General features: G+C 41.4%; 1 protein-coding gene across 4 annotated transcripts in view; it reads right to left on the bottom strand.

Moving 5' to 3' along the window:
* Nucleotides 1–26,561, bottom strand: part of LOC101011989 (protein spire homolog 1) — a 95,673-nt gene that overhangs the window by 39,432 nt on the left and 29,680 nt on the right. For all 4 annotated transcript variants that reach the window (XM_009192339.4, XM_009192342.3, XM_009192340.3 and 1 more), the window contains exons 3-6: nucleotides 19,048–19,125; nucleotides 12,916–13,080; nucleotides 4,280–4,366; nucleotides 2,409–2,538 (exon numbers count right to left, since the gene is read on the bottom strand). In XM_009192339.4, the coding sequence (XP_009190603.2) occupies nucleotides 2,409–2,538; nucleotides 4,280–4,366; nucleotides 12,916–13,080; nucleotides 19,048–19,125 (460 nt within the window). The remainder of the gene's footprint in view (nucleotides 1–2,408; nucleotides 2,539–4,279; nucleotides 4,367–12,915; nucleotides 13,081–19,047; nucleotides 19,126–26,561) is intronic.

Genomic DNA, 26,561 nt, shown 5'->3' with positions numbered 1-26,561 from the left:
AGACCTGAAAATCAATTAACACGATATACCACCATAATAGAATAAAGAATAAAAATCACATGATCATTTCGAATGCAGAGAAAGCATGTGACAAAATTCAACACCTTTTCGTAATAAAAACACTCAACAAATTAGCAACAGAAGGAAATTACCTTAACATAATAAAGGCCACATATGGAAAGCTTACAGCTAACATCACACTCCACAGGGGAAAACTGAAAGCTTTTCCTCTAAAATCAGGAACAAGGCAAAGATGACCACTTCTATATTCAACATAGTACTGGTAGTTCTAGCCAGAGCAATTAGGCAAAAAAAGAAATAAAAGGCATCCAACTGGAAAGAAAGTAATAAAAGTATCCCTGTTTGCAGATGACATGATCTTATAGATAGTGTATTGAAAAAAAAAATTATGGAGTTTTCTATCTCTAACAAACTATCAAGGAGATTAGAAAAACAATCCCATTGACATCACCACCAAAAAGAATAAAATATCTAGGAGTAAATTTAATTAAGGAGGTAAAAGATTTATACACAAAAAGTACAAGACAGAAATAAATGGAAGAATAATGTTCATGAATTGAAAGACTTACTGTTAACATGTGAATACTGCCCAAAGCTATATACAGATCCAACAGAATCCCCATGAAAATCCTAATGGCATTTTTTACAGAAATAGAAGATAATCCTAAAATTCCTATGGAACCACAAAAGACAATGAATAGCCAACCAATCTTGAGAAAGAATAACAAAGCCGGAGACATCACACTTTCTGATCTTACAATATATTATAAAGTTACAATAAAAAAAACAGCATGGTACTGGCAAACAACAGTGGAACAGAACAAAGAGTCCAGGAATGAACCCACATATATACAGTCAACTGATTTTTTTTGTTTTTCTTTCTTTCCATGGAATCTTGCTATCACCTAGGCTAGAGTGGAGTGGTGCAATCACAGCTCACTACAGCCTTGATCTCCTGGGCTCAAGTGATCCACTCTGAAGCTTTGTCACCAGAAAGTACATTTAATTATTTCAACCCATGAGAGTACTCTGTACAGCCCAGTGCTGTACTATGGACACAACAACGAACAAGACAGACATGGGCCCTGTCATCACGAAGGTCACAAAACAGAAGGGCCAGGATTAAACAAGAAAAATCAATATGGAGTGGTGGAAGAGTTCAAGACTGGAAGCAAGAGGAGAGTCAGGGCTGCTGCGACAGATGACAACCTCGGCTAGGATAGAAGATTAAAAAGATCCAGAGAAAGTAAAATCAGCAGGAGTTGGCCATCAGGTAAGAGTCAAAGATTATGTTAAGGTTTCTACATTGGGAAGACAAAATGAGATGGTTTGGGGAGAGACAGGATGAGTTCACTTGTGGACATGTTGGGTTTGTCTTGCTTGTAGGATATGAGAAGGCTCTATCTAGCAGACAGCTGGACGTATGAGTCTGAATTTTTAGAGACCTGCAATGTAGACTGTGAGCTGGAAGGGAGTCAGAAACAAAAACCAGGGAAGAGGGTATGGTTGCTCAGGGAGAACAGAACCCAGGATAGAAACTTGAAAGTCCAAGAGTCTGAAAGAGGCAGAAGAAGAGATCAGAGGAGAAAACTAGCAGAGTGGGAGTCACAGAACCAGATCCTTTCCTGTTAAGGTATCACTATAGACTGTTTTCCTAAAGGCAGTTTCTCTGGATTCTTTGGGCATTTTTAGTCTTACAAACGGAAAGACAGTCGTATAAACAAAAATGTTTACAAACATCTTATAATATGGCCTTTCTATAAATCAAAATCAATATGTGCTTATAGTATATACTAAAAAATAAAAAATAATAACTCTAAAGGAAGTTTAGAAATAAGTTAAGTGGTATCAGGTAATAACATGCTTTCATGACATAATACCATATCTTTAAACCCATAATAAATAAACATAAGGTAAAACTATATATCTGTCATCTATATTTCTAAAATATAATACCTTGTCTTTGTATACGCAATACAATTTATAAAGTATTTTTACCATAATCCTATTTAATTCTTACATAAAAGTCATAATGTAGGTTAAGAGGAATTTTATCCCCCTTCTGCCAATGAAGAAAATGATGCTCAGAGAGGTAAAGAAACTTTGCTAAAACCTCAGTCTAGAGACTGGCAGAGCTCTTTCAATTATGGCATGATGTTCTCATATAGTTCAATATTAGAGAGGGGAAGGATTTCCCACCCTATCAATTTCAAGTAAGTGTGAGGGGGTATGTATGTGAGAGAGTGAGAGTGAGAGTGAGAACGAGTGAGTGAGATACAGACAAATGAACAAGGAATGAGAACTCTTTACGTTAATAGGACTGGGTGTATAAAGGTCCTTTTCCCAGGGGATGACTCCAGATTGAGTACAGGAAGCAGCGGACTCACCTAATCTGCTACGTCGAATCTCCTCTGGTGAGACAGGCCGCAGCTTTCTTTCTGCTTTAATTTCTTCTAATATTCTTTCATGGAGGCTCCGCGGCCGTGGTGGAGTTGGTTTCAGTTTTCTGGCTGAGACCTTGAAAGTAAGAAAAATGGCTAAAGACTTGAGTAATTACGTAATTTTTACTGAAGTCCAGACATACAGTACAGTATTATAAACTACATTTCATTGATTGAAACACTGCTTGATAAAAGACTACTTTCAAGTCATTAAATATTAAGGTTCCTAAAGCAATAGGGAGCTTACTGGATATCAGAGTGATTTGGTTATACATGCTCAAATTTTATTTTATTTTTATTTATTTTTATTGTTTTGAGACAAGAGTCTGGCTCTGTTGCCCAGGCTGGAGTGTGTGGTGCAATCTCAGCTCACCGCAAGCTCTGCCTCCCGGGTTCAGGCCATGCTCCTGCCTTAGCCTCTCAAGTAGCTGCGACTACAGGCGCCGCCACCACGCCCGGCTAATTTTTTGTATTTTTAGTAGAGACGGGGTTTCACCGTGTTAGCCAGGATGGTCTCCATCTCCTGACCTCGTGATCCGCCCATCTCGGCCTCCCAAAGTGCCGGGATTACAGGCGTGAGCCACCGCGCCCGGCCGCTCAAATTCTATTTTATGCTTATAGAAGGGGTCTCACTCTACTGCCCAGGCTGGAGTGCAGTGGTGCAATCTCAGCTCACTGCAACCTCTGCTTCCTGGGTTCAAGCGATTCTCGTGCCTCAGCCTCCCGAGTAGCTGGCATTACAGGTGCGTGCCAACATGCCTAGCTAATTATTGTATTTTTAGTAGAGATGGGGTTTCACCATGTTGCTCAGACTGGTCTCGATCTCCTGATCTCAAGTGATCCACCCTCCTCAGTCTCCCAAAGTGCTGGGATTACAGGCATGAGCCACTGTGCCTGGCTACACCTTTGAATGTCTAAGCTCAAGGGGTCCTTCTGCCTCAGCCTCCCAAGTGGTTGGGATTCCAGGCACATGCCACTGAGCCTGGCTTGCTCAACTAATTTTAAGCGTTATAATTATGTTCCCTATATGCTAGCGTGATAGGTGATCGATTGCAGTGCAGGCTATTACTACTGCTGTTTTTTGTGTGTTTTTTGTTTTTGAGACAGGGTCTTGCTCTGTTACCCAGGCTGGAGTGCAGTGGCACAATCATGGCTTACTGTGGTCTTGACCTCCTATGCTCAAGTGATCCTTCTACCTCAGCCTCCTGAGTAGCTGGGACAACAGGTGTGTGCCACTGCACACAGCTAATTTTTTTTTCCTTTAATTTCTTTGTAGAGACAGGGTCTCTCTATGTTGCCCAGGCTGGTTTTGAATTCCTGGACCCAAGCAATCTTCCCATCCTGGTCTTCCGAAGTGCTGGGATTACAGGTGTGAGCCACCTCCCAAAGTGCTGTGAACATCCCACTTTACTGTTTTTAAAACTAACATTTTTTAGTAACCCACCATAACCTTCTTAGATTGTTATTATCTTCATTTTATAACTGAGAAAATAAAGGCCCTGGGAGGCTGATGAGCTCCCTCAGAGACGTGTGGCTGCTAAATTGTGGAGCCAGTGTTCAAGTCCAGGTTCATATGGTCCAAGGTCTTTCTACTCTACCATGACCTACCATCCTACCATGACCACTCTGCCTGGGTGACACAGTGAGACTGTCTCAAAAACAAAAAGAATATAATTTACAGCTGGGCTTCATCTTTAGAATAAAATGCTCAGAGGAAAAACCACCTAGGAAAGCTGAGTTCTAGAGATGACTCAACCCTAGAGTAGAATAATTCATTGTAGTATCTCCAATCTAGAGAACTATGTCGAATTACATACTGGATTTAAAGGAGGTCTGGATCTGATGAAGTCGAGGATGATTTCATGAGCACTCTTTTTTAACCGAGGGGGAATATCACCATTCACCTAAAAGGAGACAAAAAGTAGAAGATTCATGTGACTATCTAAGACTCTCATGAATTTCTGGGTATAGCTGTTATCTCAAGTATGCCACAAAATTAGTGAAGTGTAATTATCAAGGATACATTTCAAATCAATAAAGTGGGGAGTAAATGGCTGAGTGATTCAGAGGAAAAACTGTGAAATTGAAGAAAATCCAAGTTTACCTTAATTCTATCACTTTGGGAAATTTCAACAAAAACTTTCTAAAATTATGAATGTAAATGGAATAAATAATACTTGAACTTACTAAGTATTTTATGATTAAAAAATTTTTACCTCTTATTTTCCTCCTTGTAAAAAATGTAGGTAGGCCGGGCACAGTGGCTCATGCCTGTAATCCCAACACTTTGGGAGGCCAAGGCAGTTGAATCGCCTGAGGTTGGGAGTTTGAGACCAGCCTGGCCAACATGGTGAAACCCTGTCTCTACCAAAAATACAAAAATTAGCTGGGCGTGGTAGCAGGCACCTGTAATCCCAGCTACCTGGGAAGCTGAGGCAGGAGAATAGCTTGAACCCAGGAGGAAGAGGTTGCTGTGAGCCGAGATTGCGCTATTGCGCTCTAGCCTAGGCAACAGAGCGAGACTCCGTCTCAAAAAAACAAAAACAAAACAAAACAAAAACAACAAACAACAACAACAAAAAACCCCACAAAAACCTAGGTAATAGAAAAAAACCAGGGATAAGATTCACACTTTGTAAACGAAACTCAAGTGCACAGCAGAGGACATCTGCCTGCATCCACACAACTTCTAAGTAGAAGAGCTATTGTGGAGGACCAGTCTGACTCTGACTGTACTCGAATGTCCTCTCTTTTTAAAGCAATGTGTTAAAAACAATTTTTTTTAGAATTTTTTTTTTAAACCCAGAAAACCACAAGAAGTAACAACTTAAATTCCCATTCTGACCACTTAGAAGGCACAGTCATGACCAGTTTGTCCTATTTGTTTCCTGGTCTTGTTTGAACAAAATAGAACCTCAATGGTCACTCCCATGCCCAGTGCCTTCCCCAGACGTGACCACCATATTGAGTTCAGAGTGCGTGGCAAGCCTGCTGGGGCCTACTCAACATCCACTCTCCTCTTCCTCCCTGTGCTGGTCCTCCCTCTCCCCCAGCCCTGAATGAGGGCAAGACGGCCCAGAGCAAGCTTCAGGAATAACTGCTGCTGCTTGAGCCAAGCCAGGCATATGACTGCTAGTTTAATGAGGGTGACTGAGAAGTAGAACCAGTGGCCTAACATGGCACCACCCACTACTTGTGGATCTCATATTATGTAGATTTAAAAAAAACCCTTATTTTATAAAACAATTTAATCAGGCTTTTATATTACTCACTAGTCTACTCCTGAATAACATGTATCTTTCTGGCTAATTTTCACATGCTTTCTTTGTATCCTAAGAGCAGGAATGAGAATGGATTAACCGAAGCCAAGGCTATATGTTCCATTCCCAAAACAAGCATATTAACTGTAGTCTCCTCGGTAGTCAGAAGCTGTATCCTGGGTCCCAGTTACGGATGTGGGACAGTGCTCCTGAGGGAGGCAGCAGGCCATTATGGACCTAAGTCAGTATGGGTGGAGGAAGCTCCCTTATCCAAATGCTTGGGACCAGAGTGTTTCAGATTTTTGAATATTTACATTATACTTATCAAAAAATCTGAAATGTTCCAATGAGAATGTCTTTTGAGTATCATACTGGCCCCCAGAAAGTTTGCTGGAGCACTTCAGATATTCAGGTTTGTGATGCTAAACCTGTATAAGGAGAAGTGGTTGTGTGAAAACCATTCTGCTGCTGGCTCAGTAAAATTATTTTCCTATAAGAAAACAAGCTCTCTGAAGTGAAATGAGAAATGATTCCTGGATGAACACAAATAGTAGATGCTTAAGTAAATAAGATCAGTTATAGAAACTTGGTATTATTTTTGAGCAACAATGCCTGAAACAAATAAAAAGCTTTTTTGTATTTTACTCAGTAGAGACAGGGTTTCACAAAGTCGGCCAGGCTGGTCCTGACCTCAGGTGATCTGCTCACCTCAGCCTCCCAAAGTACTGGGATTTCAGGAGTGCGTCAGGGCGCCCGGCCCAACAAAAAAATTCTAATACATAAAATGATCTCCTTTGAAAAATTTAAAATGTCTACCCTGTACTCAATCTTGTTTCTGAAATAATTTTCTTTTTTTGCGACACGGTCTTGTTCTATCACTCGGGTTGGAGTGCAGTGGCGTGATCACAGCTGTCTTGACCTCCCAGGTTCAAGTGATCCCTCCACCTCAGCCTCCTGAGTAGCTGGGACTACAGGTGTGAACCACCATCCCCAGCTAGTTTTTAATTATTTGTAAAGATGGGGGTCTATGTTGCCTAGGCTGGCCTTGAATGTTTAGGCTCAAGCGATCCCAGCACTTGGCCTCCCAGTGTTGGGATTATTGGTGTGAGCGACTGCACCCTGCCTATTTATTTATTTATTTATTTATATGGAGATGGGGTCTCACTAAGTTGCCCGGGCTACTCTCAAACTCCTGGGCTCAAGCAATCTTCCTACCTTGGCCTCCCACAAAGTGTTGGATTGCAGGCATGAGTCATTGTGTCTGGCCTTTTATTTTAATCTTAAATGAAACAGAACCATTAATGATGGCATAAGACCACGGCTAATAATCTACAAAACCAACTTACAGTTTAGTGATTGATATTGGTCCCTTAATGAAATTTCAAGAAGTGTGAGGTTATGGCCAAACATTCTTCTTTGTATGTTGATACCTAGTTGTCCCAATATCAATTGGTGAAAAGACCTATTCTTTCTCTATTTAACAGTCTCAGCACCCTTGTTGTAAATGGATTGAACATAGGTGTATGAGTTTGTTTTTGTACTCTGAATTCTGTTTTTATATCCTACACTGTTTTGACTACTACAGCTTTGTTGTAAGTTATAAAATGGGGATGTGCAAGCCCAACAACTTTTTCTTTTTCAAGATTGTTTTGATTATTTGGAATTCCTTGAGATTCTGTAAGAATTTTAGAATCAATTTTTCCATTTCTGCCAAAAAAAAAATTGTCATTGGAATTCTGACAGAGAATAATGTTTGACCCTTACCTCATACCATATATATAAATTAACTAAAAAAACTGATCAAAGACCTAAATATAAGAGCTAAAACTATTTATAAGTGTCTCAGGTTAGAACATAAGGGAAAATCTTCATGAACTGAATTTGGTAATGAATTCTTAGATATGACACCAAAATCACAAGCAACAGAAGGAAAAATAGATAAATTGTATTTCAGCAAAATTAAAACCTTTTGTGCATCAAAGGATACTATCAAGAGAGTGAAAAGACAGTCTACAGAATGGGTGTTTTTCTATACTTGCAAATTATGTATCTGTCAGGGGTCCACTATCCAGAATATATAAAGAACTCTTACAACTTAACAGCAAAAATACAAACAATCCAATTAAAAAATGAGTACAACACAGCCTTATAAAAAGAATGAAATCATGTCCCTTGCAGCAACATGGATGGAGCTGAAGGCCATTATCCTAAGTGAGCTAATTTAGAAACAGAAAACCAAATACTGCATGTTCTCACTTATAAGTGGAAGCTAATAACGGGTACACAGGGACGCAAAGATGGAAATAGTAGACACTGGAGAACTCCAAAAGTGGGGAAGTTGGGAGGGGGGTCAGGGTTGAAAAGTTACCTATCATGTACAATGTTCACTACTTAGGTGATGGGTACACTAGAAACCCAATCTCCACCAGCATGCAATATACCTATGTAACAAACAGGCACATGCACACCCAAATCTAAATTAAAATTTTAAAAAATGAATTCAAAATCTGAACAGACATTTCTCCAAAGATATACAAATGGTCCACAAGCACATGAAAACATGTATGACATTGTAAGTCATCAGGGAAATGCAAATCAAAACCACAATGAGATATCGTATCACACTGTTAGGGGAGTCATAATTAAAAACAAAATGAACAATAGCAAGTGTTGGCAAGGATGGGAGAAAGTGGGCCCCTCATACATTGCTAGTGGGAATATTAATTGGTGCAACTGCTGTGGAACACAGTTTGGTAGTTTCTCAATAAGCCAAACATGGAATTACTATATGATCCAGTCACTCCATTCCCAGGTACGTACTCCAGATAACAGAAAACAGGTATTCAAACAAAAATGTGTACAATACTATACACTGCAGCACTACTCATGCTAGTGAAAATGAAAGAATCCAATTGGAAAGAACCCAAATGTCCATTTGGGTCATGAATAAACAAAATATGATACATCTGTACAGCCATAAGAAGGAGTAAAGTACCTTGCTGGGCATGGTGGCTCACGCCTGTAATCCCAGCACTTTGGGAGGCCAAGAAGGGCAGATCACCTGAGGTCGGGAGTTCAAGACCAGCCTGACCAACATGGAGAAACCCCATCTCTACTAAAAATACAAAATTAGCTGGGTGTGGTGGTGCATGCCTGTAATCCCAGCTACTTGGGAGGTGGAGGCAGGAGAATGGCTTGAATCCAGGAGGCGGAGGTTGCAGTGAGCTGAGGATTGCGCCATTGCACTCCAGCCTGGGCAACAAGAGTGAAACTCCATCTCAAAAAAAAAAAAAAAAAAAAGAAGAAGAAGGAGCAAAGTACCTCAGCATGCTATAATATGAATGACCCGGCGTGATGGCAGGCACCTGTAATCCCAGCTACTCAGGAGGCTGAGGCAGCAGAATGACTTGAACCCTGGAGGCGGAGGTTGCAGTGAGCAGAGATCACGCCATTGCACTCCAGCCTGGGCGACAGAGCGAGACTCCGTCTCAAAAAAAAGAAAATGCCCTGTGTGTTCCTCCAGATGCTATCTTTCATCTTCTTTTAAACACTGCTTAAAAGAAACTTGCCGGGCGCGGTGGCTCAAGCCTGTAATCCCAGCACTTTGGGAGGCTGAGATGGGCGGATCACGAGGTCAGGAGATCGAGCCCATCCTGGCTAACGCGATGAAACCCCGTCTCTACTAAAAATACAAAACTACTGGCCAGGTGGCGGGCGCCAGTCCCGGAAGTACTGGAGGGCCATAGAGAATGGCGTGGAACCCGGAGGGCGAGCTTCGTATGAGCTGGAGATCCGCCACCGACTCCAGCTCAAGGCTAGAGCGACTCGGCCTCAAAACTAACTCATAATTGTTTGCTCACCTTGTCACCATTGCTTTCACTTCCATTACCGGCAAAATGGTTTCTACTAAACGGATCTCAAACACTTTGTTGCTAAATTCCAGCTTAACCATTTCACAGCGCTCATCCGACCTCTCTGAAAGACCACCTGCTCTTTGCAGCTGCGCCTCCACCTCCCCTGTCTTTCCAGCCTTCTCTCTGGCTATGCCTTGTCCGTCGTTATTCCGCCAGATTCCCCTACTTCAGGTCCAAGGCCGCATGGGTTCTGTCCTGAGTCATCTTTTCTTCTCACCTTTCCAGTTTCCTGCATTCTGTTCTGTCCTCTAATGATGGCAAGTTGTTTTTGCTATTCTCATGTTTCCTGGTCTTTGTGTATGTTGGGGTTTTTTTCCCCCCTACTTAGTTGCTTCCCTACAGGTTATCAGTGGCTCCCAAAATACTGGAAGCTTTGAGAGAACAGAGACTGTAATACGTCCTTCCAGAGTCAGGATAAGGTCTAGCACATAAAAAGTCGTTAACAAATATTTTTTAAATTAAAATAAAATTAACAAATACAAACAGCTAGCATAGATTTTTAAATGTTTAAAAGCATGAAATAAATGTAGATGTTAAAAATGAAAGAATATTTTCTTTCAGGCAAATTGGTCAGCCACAAAGGACAGCCATTTGTATAAGGATGTGAAGCAATGGGCAAAACTTTCTGTTATAAATAATCATCATCACAGTATTTCTGAGGGCAACTGGGGAATATGTACAGAGCACAGAGCACTGGGGTCAGAGAGAATGAGGCTGAGCCTCAGCTATGCCTTGTAACCAGTGGTCTGAACTTGGAAAGTTACTACTGAGCATCTTTAAATTTCAGTTTCCTCATCTGTAAAGTAAATCAGATTTGATATTTAGTTGAAATGTTTAGCTTATTAAAATTAACGAGCAGCTCAAATAGCCACTTAACTATCAAACCAAGTGACATGGCTGGGCACGGTGGCTCACGCCTATAATCCCAGCACTTTGGGAGGCCGAGGTCGGCAGATCACCTAAGGTCAGGAGTTTGAGACCAGCCTGGGCAACATGGTGAAGTCCCGTCTCTACTAAAAATACAAAAATTAGCCAGGCATGGTTGTACGCGCCTGTAATCCCAGCTACTTGGGAGGCTGAGGCACGAGAATCACTTGAACCTGGGAGGCGGAGGTTGCAGTGAGCCAAGGTCATGCCACCGCACTTCAGCCTGGGCAAAAAGAGTGAGACTGTCTCAAAAATAAAAAACAAAAAACAAAGTGATGTTTCATAAGAACCTTCTGACATAAAATAACTTTGATTAAATTTCCTCAAAAATGTGGACAGAATTCATTAATCCATCCCGTAACTATTTATTGAGCAAGGTATTCAGTATTTGGTTGCATGTCAGGCCCATGTTCTTGTCAAAGGGGATAAACAGTGAGAATAACTAAGTTCTTGTCTTTGTGAGGGAGACAGACAATAAATCTGGAAATATATGGCAATGTCAGCTAGTGAAACACGAGAGTAAAGAGATGGAGAAGACTTTTCTAATGAGGGAGAACTTGAGCACAGGCCTGAAAAGTAAAGAAGCAAATTATGCGGCTATGGGAGAGGAGATTTCCTGAGAGAAGGAATATCCCAGGCAAAGGCTCTGTTACAGGAGCACACTAGGCACTGCGGAGACACTGGCAGAGATCAGGGCGGCGAACAAGAAGGACCCTGCAGGGAAGTACAGCAGCAGATGAGGCCTGAGAGGTAACCTGGACCCAGCCGTGTGGGCTGTGCCGGCCCGGTAAGGACATGGAATTTCTTCCAAGTGTGATGAAAAGCCAGTGGACGGTTCTGAGCAGAGCAACGACATGACCACATTTTTTACTTAAGAAGCCTACTTGGTGGTTTTTGGGAAAAACAGACTGAAAGGGGCAAGGGTGAAAGCAGGAAGGCCACTTAGAGGTTACTGTCATAGTCTGATGAGAGATGATGGTGGCGTGGAATAGAAGATATTTTGGCCACGTGTCATGGCTCATGCCTATAATCCCAGCACTTTGGGAGGCGGAGGCAGGTGGATTACTTGAGCTCAGTCAGGAATTTGAGACCAGCTTGGGCAACATGGTGAAACTCTGTCTCTACAAAAAATACAAAAAACACTAGCTGGGGGTGGTGGCGCACACCTGTGGTCCCAGCTACTCAGGAGGCTGAGGTGGGAGGATCACTGGAACCTGGGAAGTTGAGGCTACAATGAAGCTGTGATCGTGCCACTGCACTTTAGCCTGGGTGACAGAGCAAGACCCTGTCTCAAAAAAAAGAAAATCTCTCAAGTGGAGATGGAGGGAAGTGGTCAGAATCAGGGTATGTTTTAAAGGGAGAGCTGTCAGAATTTGCTAATGAACTAGATGTTCCACATCTAGGAACTTAAGGATTTCATGGTGGACATTTAAAAAGATTTACATACAAGGATACCGATTTATAAAGGGATACAAGGTCATTTGTTTAATAAACTCCAGAATAGCCATAAGCTAGAAAAGAGACAGCCATTTAGAAATAATGTTGAATATATAATGACATGAAAAAAAAATCACGATATGTTAAGCAAAACAACCAGTAATAAAACAAAACATTCTATATTAACTCAGTATGCCCAAATAAAGTGCATAGAAACAAGGCTAAAGGTTACTGATCAACATGTTAACAAAATTTCTGTCTGGGTTATGGAATTATATGTTTGTAACTTTCCTTCTTTAAGCTTAATGTGCTTTCCAAATTTTCTTTTTTTTTTTTTTTTTTTGGTACTTTTAGTAGAGACGGGGTTTCATCATGTTAGCCGGATGGTCTCGATCTCCTGACCTTGTGATCCGCCCGTCTCGGCCTCCCAAAGTGCTGGGATTACAGGTGTGAGCCACTGCGCCCGGCACTTTCCAAATTTTCTACAATGATTAAGTATTACTTGTATAAAAATAAATAATTTTTAAAATTTAATATTAAAATTATTTTCAACAAATGCAATTATGGATGAATAACTATTTGAGTCCATTAATAGTTTTTTGTTTTTCTTTTTTGAGACAGGGTCTCACTCTGTCGCCCAGGCTGGAGTGCAGTGGCTCAATCTTGGGTCACTGCAACCTCCACCTCCTGGGTTCCAGCAATTCTCCTGCCTCAGCCTCCCTAGTAGATGGAACTACAGGCATGCACCACCACGCCCAACTAATTTTTGTATTTTTTGGTAGAGACGGGGATTCACCATGTTAGTCAGGCTGGTCTTGACTCCTGACCTCAGGTGATCCACCCACCTCAACCTCCCAAAATGCTGGGATTACAGGAGTGAGGCACCACGCCCTGCCTCACAGTTTGGTTACTTACCATCACTTTTCTCAAGGTGTATCTTTTGCAGCGAATGTCATCCATTAGCATCTCATAAGGGGTGAGCTGATATTCAATGGGCAAAGGGTTGTACTGCCGCTCTTGGACCTTCTTGAGTTTTACCCCATTCCTCAAATCCCTCATCACCTGTACCCAGAATCGTGCCTGAAAGAACCAAGGATAGAGAGACATCAATGAATAAAAGTACTAGTCATACAGAATAAATGAAGAGCCTGGATTACAAAACAACGAGTAAACCAACCAAAAACTATTTTAAAAATTAGATTTTGGTTACTAAAAGACGGGTGGAAAGAAAGTAGAGAATCCACAGGCTCCACCTGCCGAGGCACATGGCTTTAAATCTAAGCTCCACCACTGTGGTAGGCTTCATTAAGGGCTCAGGTTCTTCATGCTTTCCTGCGTCTATGCCGTTGTGACTCTGCTCACTAAAGGAGACTACATTTCCCACACCCTGACTTTGGGTTTGGCTATATGATTTGCTTGGCCACTGGAACAGTGGTGGGTGTGATAAGACCAAGGGATTCAAAAGGGTATGTACAATGGGCTTGTCCCTTGTGTTTCTATTGTGGCCATGAGAATGTCAAGCCTGGGTTAGCCTGTGGTCCCAGGATAAAGATGAGATACCTGTAAAGTGGAGCTACCATAGAGGATCTGGAGACCCATGAGCTAGTAAGTGCTTTTGCTTTATGCAGCTGTGATTTTGTAGTGGTTAGTTACACAGTATTACTGTGACCACAGCTGACTGACAGACAGCCACTTGCCAGCTATTTGACATGGAGCAAGTTGCTGCACCTTTCTGAGCCGTAGTTTCCTTATCAATAAAAGAAGTGGTACTTTTATTACTTGTTGAGAATATCAGAATCAGTGGATGGTGCTCTGTACATAGAAAATACTAAAAAAGGCTGGGTGCAATGGGTCACACCTGTAATCCCAGCTCTTTGGGAGGCCAAGGCAGGTGGATCACCCGAGGTCAGGAGTTCGAGACCGGCCTGACCAATATGGTGAAACTCCGTCTCTACTAAAAGTACAAAAATTAGCTGGGTGTGGTGGTGTGTGCCTATAATCGCAGCCACTCAGGAGGCTGAGGCAGGAGAATTGCCTGAACCCAGGAAGTAGAGGTTGCAGTGAGCCCAGATCGCGCCACTGCACTCCAGCCTGGGCAACAGAGTGAGACTCTGTCTCAAATAAATAAGTAAAAAAAATAAAATAAAAAACAGAAAATAATACAAAATCTATTTATATTTATCTTATTATACTTTAAGTCTTTTGTTCTCCTGCCTATAATGTGCCAAAGTCTCTACTTGAGTGAGGTCCATCACAATATTTAGCTAAAAACCTGTAACTTGTTAAAATTAACAAGTGACATGGCTGAGCGCAGTGGCTCATACCTATAATCCCAGCACTTTGGGAGGCTGAGGCGGGCTGATCACGAGGTCAGGAGATTAAGACCATCCTGGCTAACACGGTGAAACCCTGTCTCTACTAAAAATACAAAAAATTAGCCAGGCGTAGTGGCATGTGCCTATAGTCCCAGCTACTCAGGAGGCTGAGGCAGAAGAATCGCTTGAACCTGACAGGCGGAGGTTGTAGTGAGCCGAGATCGCGCCACTGCACTCCAGCCTGACGACAGAGTGAGATTCCATCTCAAAAAAAAAAAAAGAAAAAAAATTGACATAATAGTTACTTAAATCTATTTACTGTAAAATCAAGTGAAATATTTCATAAGAATCTTCTATGTAAAATAACTGATTAAATTTCTCAAAACATCCTCAATAATGATTCATAATTAAAAAAAAAAAAGTTGGGTTTGGACAATGAGAAGCTACCAAAAAATATAAAAAGCATACCATTTCCCATCCTCTTGTTCCAAAAAGGATTTGAGGTACTTATGGTATACCATTAGATACCTCCTAAAATATTCATATTTACAAAGATTCTTAGATTCTGCCATTAAAGATGTTCTAAAATAATATCCCTAAAATATCCGTATTTCTCTCTTGGGAATGCTTTTGTCCCAACTTCCACAGTTCTCTTATTCATTCCTTTAAGATGCAGTCCAAATATCGTCTCATCTTTTAAAAGTCTCCCTTCGGGCTTTAAATTAGGGGACAGGGGACAGTTACCCACATTAGAAGCTTTTGCTATAATTTATAAAAGGATTCAAACACACTTTGTTCTTTTTGTTTTTTGTTTTGAGATGGAGTCTTGCTCTTGTCGTCCCATGTTGGAGTGCAATGGTGTGATCTTGGCTCACTGTAATTTATGCCTCCCGGGTTCAAGGGATTCTCTTGCCTCAGTCTCCTGAGTAGCTGGGATTACAGGTGCCCGCCACTACACCAAGCTAATTTTTTGTATTTTCAGTAGACACAGGTTTCGTCATGTTGGCCAGGCTGGTGTTGAACTCCTGACCTCAAGTGATTCACCCACCTTGGCCTCCCAAAGTGCTGAGATTACAGGCATGAGGCACTATGCCTGGCCCATACTTTGTTATATAGTCGGTTTTGTGTGTATAATTGTTTAGTTAAAAAATCTTACGTACTACTTTTCAGAAATTAAAGTCGCAGTTATTATATAAAATAACAGACAACTGTCATCATATGCATTCCTGGAGATTATCGTTTATCCCTTATCCCATTAGGAAGATTCTGAAACTAGAATCTGCTACTAAAGACATTCTAATTCTCTCTCAACGCTGCTCTTTTCATTCTAATCTTTCTAGGTAATTCACTTAGTGGTCTTTTTTTTTTTTTTTTTGAGACGGAGTCTCGCTCTGTTGCCCAGGCTGGAGTGCAGTGGCCGGATCTCAGCTCACTGCAAGCTCCGCCTCCCGGGTTTACGCCATTCTCCTGCCTCAGCCTCCCAAGTAGCTGGGAATACAGGCGCCCGCCACCTCGCCCGGCTAGTAGTGGTCTTATGAGGAGGAAGTTGGTGATCTACGCAAATATAACTCCCTCTGGAGTTAGTGCTTCTCTTGTCAGGCATGACACTGTTTTCAAATGAAGGTGGCTTACAGTAAGAAATTAAATTTTTACTTTAAGTTTATACTAGCTGTTTGCTAACTTTTGAACACTGGAAGTTATTTATCTGGTTTCAACGACTGGAAAACCAATTTAAAATTTATTGGCCAAGATGATATACACCTAGAACGACACTATCCAAGTATTCTACATAAAGGAAAATCAATAATCAATTTTATTCTAAAATGACAAATAATACCAGCTTTTAAGACAACGTAGGCAAGTATTTTTTTTGTCTTGAAAGTTCCAAATATATTGAAGATATCTATCAATAAATTAAGAATATTGCAAACAAGAAACAACCCAAATGACCAGCAACAGATGAATAGATAAACTGCGATGTATCCACACAATGGAATACTTCTCAGTACTCTACGGATACAGACAACACGGATGAAATCTCAAAACAATTATGAAGAGTGAAAGAAGCCAAACCAAAAACAGTACATACCAGCTGGGCACGGAGGCTCATACCTGTAATCCCAGCACTTTGGGAGGCCAAGGTGGGCGGATCACGAGGTCAGGAGTACGACACTAGCCTGACCAACATGGTGAAACCCCGTCTCTACTAAAAATACAAAAATTAGCTGGGCGTGGCGGCATGCACCTGTAATCCCAGCTACTCAGGAGGCTGAGGCAGGAGAATTGTTTGAACCCAAATGGTGGAGGTTGCAATGAGCCGAGATCACGCCACTGCACTCCAGCCTGGGCGACAGAGAGAGACTCCATCTAAAAAAATAAAAATAAACCCCCAAAACAGTACATACCATATGATTACATTTATATAAAATTCTAGAAAGTGCAAACTAATCTATAGTCACAGAAAGCACATGACTAGTTGCCTGGAAACTGGGGAGGAGGGAGGCAGGAGGTAGGATTATAAAAAGGTGTGAGGAAACGTTGGGTGTGATAAATAGGCTCATTATTTTGATTGCAGTGATGGTTTCATGGGTGAATATATATATATATGTACAAAACATATGTCAAAATTTATTAAGTTATGCATTTTACATATGTGCAGCTTACTGAATATCTACTGTATCTCAATAAAACAGTTAGAAAATAATGTGACAAACAAAACCTATTAGGTCAAAAGCAACCCATTCATATAATAATGGCATGATTTATCTAGCACTCTTAACCTGAAAAGTCAGAATCCTGAAATGTGCTTTCCTCCTGATACCTGGACTTCAACAATCTTTTTTTTTTTTGAGACAGAGTCTCCCTCTGTCGCCCAGGCTGGAGTGCAGTGGTACGATCTCAGCTCACCTCAACCTCCGCCTCTAAGTTCAAGCTATTCTCCTGTTTCAGCCTCACAAGTAGGTGGGATTACAGGTGCGCACCACCACGCCCGGCTAATTTTTGTATTTTTTAGTAGACATGGCTGGCCATGTTGGCTAGGCTTGTCTCGAACTCCTGACCTCAAGTGATCCACCCACCTCAGCCTCCCAAAGTGCTGAGATTACAGGCGTGAGCCACCATGCCTGGCCTTGGACTTCCACAATCAAACACACTCTGCAACATTCACTGTTCTGTCCCCAAGGCTGTCATGCCTACCAACTCTAAGTTTTATATGAGAGCAGAGATTTTTGGAGTCACTAGGATTTAGTACTATGCCTGAAAAACTGTAGATACTCAAAGTGTGTCACGTGAATAAACCACATTATCTGTTTTACAAATCTGTCTTCTGTTTAGGACTGAGTGTTATTGGGAGAGAGACTCCATATTGTTTATTCTGCATTCCCAGGGTCCTCATCCAGATAACTGTTCATTGGATAAATAAATGTACAACGCCGTTAGTTTCACACTTAATCCTGAAAACATAGCTTAAACTTTATACACAAGAATATGTTAAGGCAGGGGTTTGCAACCCCCAGTCCACTGACTGGTACTGGTCTGTGGCCTGTCAGGAACTGAGCTGCACAGCGAGTGGTGGATGAGCAAGCATTATGCCTGAGCTCTGTCTCCTGTAAGATCAGTAGTGGCATTAGATTCTCAAAGGAGCACAGACCCTACTGTGAACTGCAAACGTGAGGGATCCAGGTTGTATGCTCCTTTGAGAATCTAATGCCTGATGATCTGAGGTGGAACAGTTTCATCCTGAAACCACCCCGCAACCCCCAATCCTTGAAATTGTCTTCCACAAAACCAGTCTCTGGTACCAAAAAGGTTGGGGACCGCTGTGTTAAGGTATTAACATAAATAGAAATATTAATATTTTAAAACACTAAAATTCTCAGAGGCATTGGGGGTGGTTTTAATAAAACCAGAAAGCTTTTTAAAATGGGGAATAGATATTTCCTCAAATGTAAGACTAAGCATTCATACTTATATATCAATTCATACTACAGTCCTTAATAAAGAGTGTTTTTTAATTTTTTTTGAGAGGGTCTCACTCTGTTGACCAGGCTGGAGTGTAGTGGTCTGATCATAGTTAACCGCAGCCTCAACCTCCTGGGCTCAAGTGATCCTTCTAACTCAGCCTCCCAAGTAGCTGGGACCACAGGCACATGACACCAGCCTGGTTAATTTTTTTATTATTACTATTTTTAATAATAATAAAAATCCTCCTATTTTAGTGATAGGGTCTCACTATGTTGTTCAGGCTGGTCTTGAATTCCTAAGCTCCAGCAATCTTCCTGCCTTGGCCTCCCCAAGTGCTGGGATTACAGGTGTGAGCTACCATGCCTGGCCAATAACTAGCATTTTAAAAAACATTATACAGGCTGGGCACAGTGGCTCATGCCTGTAATCCCAGCACTTTGGGAGGCCAAAGTGGGAGGATCACATGAGGTCAGGAGTTTGAGACCAGCCTGGCCAACATGGTGAAACCCCATCTCTTCTAAAAATACAAAATTAGCCAGGCGTGGTGGCACATGCCTGAAGTCCCAGCTACTTGGGAGGCTGAGGCAGGAGAATCACTTGAATCCAGGAGGTGGGGGCTGCAGTACCCGGGAGGCAGGGGTTGCAGTGAGCTGAGATTGCACCATTGCACTGCAGCCTGAGCAACAGAATGAAACCCTGTCTCAAAAAAAAAAAAAATTATACTATTTCTTAGACAGTAAACAGATCAGAAAGCATTTCCAGCTCTTACCCAGTCAGCGTTTTTCAGCTCTTCCAAATCTGTGCTAGATTCATCACTCTTTTCCATTTCTTGAATCTTCTTAAGATTCTACAGGTTAAAATAAAACAGGCATAAAAATTTCATTAACTTACTTTCTCAAATTAAAATTCCTAACGCATCTCTTCAGATAAGACATATATTCAAGTGTCAGTGAAGGAGATAGTATAGAATCTATTGCTTTGTAAACTCTAGGGCCAATTAAAATGGAACCCTGAGGATCCATTTTACTGATGATGGACTGAGATTGCTCAGGTCTTGCCAACCCAACTTTCTTTTTTTTTTTAACGTAAGCTCTCTTTCTTTTCATCTCTACTACGAATTCCTTACTCTAAACACCATCATATTTTGCCTGGGCTTCTGAAGCAATCTGATCTCGGATGCTCTCCTCTCCTCACCCCACGGCTGGTCTCTGTCATTGTCTACTTTCATTCTTCCTTCAGATATCAGACTCAACAGAATCACCGATTCTTCAGAGAAGACTTCCCTTCCTCCCTGAGTACGACAAAATCCTCCTATTTTAAAATTTTATAGCACCATTATACCTCTATAGCTCTTATCAACATTGTAATTTTACACATATTAGTGCCTTCCCTCTAGACTTCATGAGGCAGAATCCCATCTTCAGAGGCCACACTGGCACTTGCTGATGTTCAATATGTATTTATCAAGTAATTTGATAAGTAAATTTTAATTGATAAAAATGCCTCAAAACTGCATCAATTCAATACTTGCAACTTTAAGAAAATCTTGGTTCCTAAAATATATTCACATATTAATTCTAAGTTTATGGTACACTAATTCTACTTACAGTAATTCAACCCTAATATATTTACTTTTTGCTGAGCTATGGGCCTGCCTGCACTAAAACTGAATTTTTAAAAAATTTCCCCCTAATCCCCACATTGATCAAGACTGTTTAAATGCACTGTATGAAACCTAGCTTGTTTGATATGAAAATAATGAATACTTAACTTTATTTATTTATTTATTTATTTGAGATGGAGTTTTGCTCTTGTTGCCCAGGCTGGCGTGCAATGGTGAAATCTCGGCTCACTACAACCTCCACCTCCCGGTTCAACTGATTCTCCTGCCTCAGCCTCCTGAGTAGCTGGGAGTCCAGACATGCACCACCATGCCTAGCTAATTTTGTATTTTTAGTGCAGACGGGGTTTCTCCATGCTGGTCAGGCTAGTCTCGAACTCCTGACCTCAGGTGATCTGCCCGCCTCGGCCTCCCAAAGAGCTGGGTAACAGGCATGAGCCACCATTCTTGGTCTGAAATATTAATTTTTTTTTTTTTTTTTTTTTTTTTTTTGAGACGGAGTCTCGCTCTGTTGCCCAGGCTGGAGTGCAGTGGCCGGATCTCAGCTCACTGCAAGCTCCGCCTCCCGGGTTCACGCCATTCTCCGGCCTCAGCCTCCCGAGTAGCTGGGACTACAGGCGCCCGCCACCTCGCCCGGCTAGTTTTTTTTTTTTTTTTTATTTCTTAATAGAGACGGGGTTTCACCGTGTTAGCCAGGATGGTCTCGATCTCCTGACCTCGTGATCCGCCCGTCTCGGCCTCCCAAAGTGCTGGGATTACAGGCTTGAGCCACCACGCCCGGCGTGAAATATTAATTTTTAAAATTTATTTATTTTTAGAGACAGGGTCTTCCTCTGTTGTTCAGGCTGGAGTGCACTGATGCAATTACAGCTCATTGCAGCCTCGAATTCCTGGGGCTCCAGTAATCCTCCCAGCTTAGCATCCCAAGTAACTGAGACTACAGGTACGCACCCCTATGCCTAGATAATTTTTGTATTTTCTACAGATATTCACTATATTGCCTGGGCTGGTGTCAAACTCCTCGGCTTGCGATCCACCTGCCTCAGCCTCCCAAAGTGCTCAGATTATAGGCTTGAGTCACACCTTACCTCATCTCCTATTTCTTCCCACCACAGCCTTAGGGTATTTACACTGGCTGCCACCTTCTTCCTAGAATGCTTTACATCTCAAATACCCAGATTGAGTCACCTCACATCTGTTACACACTTGCGCAAACGTCCCCTTCTCAGCGGGGTCTATCTTGACCAAATTCCAAGCCCCATCCCCAGCTACTAGCAATTACTCTAGCCTACGTCTTTTCTCATATCTCCTCCTACCTTTTAGTGGTCTATATGACGTATTTATTTCATATGTTTACTGTCTACCACCTCCTGATGGATTCAGACTTTAGGAAAGAAGAATTTTTTTTTTTTTTTTTTTGTATTTTGTTCACTGATGGGATTCACAAATCTCCAAAATAGTGCCTTGCATAGAATAAGGGCTTACTAAATATTTCTTCATTAAGTAGACTAAGATACTTTCAACCATGCATGTTTAAATACTTAAACCTATTTAATAGCCCTTACCAGGTCAACTTTAGTAAGAGGAAGCTCAATAAGAGGGAGTAATATTCAGAGAAAAATCTACGTTCTCCTTGAAATTCAGAATCCCCTAGGGAATTTGGGGAGAAGTATCTTCTCTGCCACAGAGAAACACATGCTCTGCATTTTAGGAAAATAAATCTTCACCCCAGGCTCACGTTACATTTAAGTGTCTCATTCAGTCAATAGGTGGATGAATAAATAGATAAAATAAAATAAAGAAGAAGATTCAACCAGCAACAAATAAGCTGGTTTGAAACCTTAGCGCCTGAGAAAATCAAGTACGCATAAATGGATCAACCTTCTAACAACCCTCCTTTCCTTAGACATAATGGAATGTAGGGTGGGGCTGATGCATGCCCACGTGCAAACACGTTCTTTCTGCCATATTCTCCCTTGTCACCCAAAGGCTGATCCCACAGAAGCAATATACTGTTTACCCAGGAGTTTATAAACCATCAAAAAATTTAAAAAGCTGAAATCATGATGAATAAACTCATCTTTATAAGCCTATACTGTTTTTTGTGTGTGTGAGGTTTTTTTTGTTTGTTTGTTTGTTTTAATTCCAGACCAGGTGCAGTGACTCACGCCTATGATCCCAATATTTGGGGAAGCTGAGGCAGGAGGACTGCTTGAGGCCAGGATGTGAAGACCAACCTGGGCAACATAGTAAGACCGTGTCTCTCCAAAAAAACCAAAAAATTAGCCAGGTATGGTGGTGCTTGCCTGTAGTCCCAGCTACTCAGGAGGCTGAGGTGGGAGAATCACTTCAGCCTGGGAGGTTGCGGCTACAAGTGAGCTAAGATCACACCACTGCACTCCCACCTGGGCAACAGAGAGAAACCCTGTCTCAAAAAAATAAAATAAAACAAAATATTAATAAAACAACAGACAAATACAACACATTTTCCTGGAATTAATGTAATGAAAGCTGCAGTAAGCTGCCCTGTTTCAGGAACAGCGTGCTCTTCCACTAGTGGCTAGAGATGTCTGCTAAAGGCTCACTACTTAACCCTCCTCAGGAACTGCCCTTGGCCAAAGGAAGCTGCTTTGTCAAAGTTACATCCTCCCTAGAGTAACCTGTATCCAGTCACTGGTCTGTGAGGAAGTACGCAGATCAGGCCTCCTTGCTTCCATTTGGGACATCTCTGAAGAACCACTCCCAGCTGCTGAGCTCCCTGTGGGATCGGCTGAGGCCTCTGCTGCATCTGCATCACATTTCAACATTTCCCTCTGCTCAATCCTGCTTTCCTTACCCCTTACAGGTGTTCCCAAAAGTATGCCCCAGTAAAACCTCCTGAATTCAAATTTTACCCCTAGGAGTCCCCCAAGGAAATCCTAGGGGAACTTAATCCACAGCATGGAACATTAAAAAAATATTACAACAGACATCTCAGACAAAACTTACATTAATTTCAAAGGTAAAATCCACTATGTCAAAGACATTTTAACTTGCACTAGATTATATATCCTTCAGTGGACAGCATTAATTTTGTCAAGAAACGCTTCCCGCTCCTTCCTCTGATAAAGATCCTTCTGTTGAGAAATGCATCCCATATGGTTTGAGCAGAGCTGACCCAGTACCTCACCTCCTATTTACAAGCTTAAGAACATGATCCAGACCAGCCAGCACAGCCTATCTCCTGGCCACTGTGACTGGTTACTAAGTGGGTATATGACCCCAAATCTTCCTCTAAGACTTTTTTGCCCCAATTAACAGAAAAGATTTCCTGCTAGAGTTGCTCAACTGGTAGAGTGTGAGAATAGGGCTGTAGACGGTAGTAAGAGACTGTCCTGGAAAGGGTTGGAGAGGAAAGGGAGGGAGCACGCCAGCCCTAATTACAGCTTTTGAGATTCTGGATCCAACTATGCCTAAAACTAGCTGTACCCTTAGACTTCCCAATTACGTGAGCCAATACATGTCTCCCCTACTCTGCCCATGCTTATTTGAGTGGGTTTCTGTCATTTGCAACTGAAAGTTATGATTTAATATGTCCTCATAGTCTACAAATATGAGTTCATGCTTTTATGTCTTAGGGGTACTTTGGTAGAATAGTGTGAGAAGCAGCAAAATATATTCAATCCAAACTCTTTTGCTTCAATGCCCACCAAAACAGGGCCCCTTTTCCACCCAACGTTAATTTTTACTATTCTCCAACACATCCCTGACTAAATGTAGTCAGGAGGATGTCACTGTTAGGCCTGCCTACATCTCTACCGTTATTTGTGCTGTGATCAAATCCCTCACTCTTTGCCACTAAGAAAAACGATCTGTTTGTTCTTTATAACATTGAAGGTAATTTAAATGGTCCCAGAATTTCACATTTCTTTGTTTTTCTGAACAGTAGCACAAACTGTAGCTCAGATACTTTCCAGCTGCGTGACTTTGGGCAAATTTTTTAATTGCTGTGATCCTGTTTGATTTTCTCACATATTAAAGTACAAATAATAATAGGTATCTTTTGGATTTTATAGAAGAAATACACCAGAATACAGATGAAACACAGCATTCAGCTCAGACCATAGTGAACATTCAGTAGGTATTAGTTATTATAAGTCAATGAATATCTATGAGGATTTGATTGTGAATACTTTTACTCCATCACAAAAATGTTTTATTCTAAGTGAATTTGTTTCACAAAATGATACCTCTCCTTAGCCTCTTCATCAAATCAAAATCCTGACTCAGCAATAAATCAATGTAGATAGCTTAGAATCTATAAATACTGTAATCAAACAAGCTTGATCAAATATGTGGCTAGAAAGCTCAATTTTTCTAGTGAGCAGCAAAAACAAATGAGTTATCTGAAAGTAAATTACAGATTTTTCTTGTTTTAGATTCAAGTTTCTGCCAATTATACTTTAGCTTCTGAATGATTTTTTTTTTTTTTGCTTGCCGAAATGTAATAACAGATGTCAACCTGTGCTTGAGATATGGTGAGAAAGTTCTAACTGGGAGAACCCACATGGCAATTATGCTTCCCATTTCTGACATGACCATTCTCAAGCTGGCAATTAGAACTGCTCTATGCCAACATTTTCAGTTCCTGGCAACTTAAACAAAATCCACTCTGTGAACCAGAAGTATGTCAAATGCTCGGAGAATAATTTTAATCCATTTGTGTAGGTCTAACATCAGCTCACATATAAGTACCCCTTTACTAATTAAATCCTTCTTATTCACATATATATTCACATATTAAAATAATATAATAATAAAGTATTTTTATGACAGCATTTTAATGATCACCATTTCTACCATTTAAATTATCTTACTTCCCTATGCCATGTGTACATGTTTTCAGTTAGAAATTTTATTTTATTTTATTTTATTTTTTTTGAGGCCGGGTCACCAAGCTCTACCCCGCCCAGGCTGGAGTGCAGTGGCTGGATCTCAGCTCACTGCAGCTCCACTACTCGGAGTTCATGCCATTCTCCTGCCTCAGCCTCCCAGTAGCTGGGACTGGCCCATGCAGCGCCCGGCTAGTTTTTTGTATTTTTAGTAGAGGCGGGGTTTCACCGTGTTAGCCAGGATGGTCTCGATCTCTGACCTCGTGATCCGCCCGTCTCAGCCTCCCAAGTGCTGGGATTACAGGCTTGAGCCACGCACCCGGCCCAGTTAGAATTTTAAAATGTATAATAAGGAATGTATTTCAAAAATTCCTGGAACAAATTTTTAATTAATTGTTGAGACCGAGTCTCACTCTGTTGACCAAGTTGCTGCAATGGTGTGATCATGGCTCACTGCAATCTCAACTTCCTGGGCTTAAGCCATCCTTTCACCTCAGCCTCCTGAGTAGCAGGGACTACAGGCATGTACCAACACACTCAGCTAATTTTTGTACTTTTAGTAGAGACAGGGTTTTGCACGTTGACCAGCCTGGTCTTGAACTCCTGGGCTCAGTGGTCTGCCCGTCTCAGACTCCCAAAGTGCTGGGATTATAGGCGTGAGCAACCACACTGGGCAACAAACATTTGTAATAACTCAGTTAAAATATGCTAATGCAGGCCAGGTATAATGGCTCACAACTTTAATCCCAGCACTTTGGGAGGCTGAGGCAGAAGGACTGCCTGAACCTGGGTGTTCGGAGTGCAGTGAGCTGTGACTGCATCACTGCATTCCAGTCTGGGCAAAAGAGCAAGACCCAGTCTCAAAAAAAAAAAAAAAAAGAAAGAAAAGAAAAGAGAGGGGAAGGGAGGGGAGAGGAGGGAGGAGGAGGGAGGAGGGAGGGGAAGAGGGAGGAAGGAGGGAGGGGAGGAAAAACAAAGGAGGAAGGAGGAGAGGAGGGAGGGAGGAGGGAGGGGAGGGTCTGGGCAGTGGCATGCCAGGTCAGGGGAGGCCTGGTCGGGAGGGTGCGGGCAGGAGGCAGGTTACAATGGATAAGGATGCATGGGTCGCCGTGGCAGGCAGACCTGTCCGCTCATCCTCGCTTATTTCGGCAAAAATATTATCCATTAAAAATGAATATCAGTCCATGAATTATGAGCTATGACTTTTTAATTCAAATATATTTTATCTGAAAAGAGGGAAAAAATATTTTATCATATTGACTAGTCCCAAATTAATATTTCAGAAATTAGGGTACAAAAACCCAGTAGAAAGTTATAGCAGTTGTTCTGATAAATGGAAGTCTCCCATGCAGAGTTAATGGATAAGCACTAAAGAATATGATTTATGTTTGTATCAAGCTTTATGGTGCATTCTTAAAGATACAGCACGCTTCTCCTCCCTGAGGGGTTGGTGGACAGTGGCCAAATAACTACAGCAATTATGAAAAAAGTCAAGAGCATTTTATGGAATAAAAAATGTAAAATGTTAAGATAAACTATAAATTGATATTCTGTACTACTTAATTCGAATTTATATGGTTCACTACAGAAATCAGAAAAACTATAAAGTCATAAAAATGAAAGCAATTCATTTCTAGGTTCTAGGAAAGAATTCCTAGAATTCCTCTATTCTTCCAGTATTTTTGTACCTATACACATATGTTTGCACACGTGCACGCACACATAGACTCTCTCTGTTTAATGAATGTCTCTGCTCCACATAGCTGGACTGACATTGTCTCCTGATACACA

This window comes from Papio anubis, chromosome 19, assembly GCF_008728515.1.
Source record: "Papio anubis isolate 15944 chromosome 19, Panubis1.0, whole genome shotgun sequence".
NCBI classification, from domain to species: Eukaryota; Metazoa; Chordata; class Mammalia; order Primates; family Cercopithecidae; genus Papio; species Papio anubis.
This window is presented reverse-complemented; position numbering and strand designations above follow the sequence as displayed.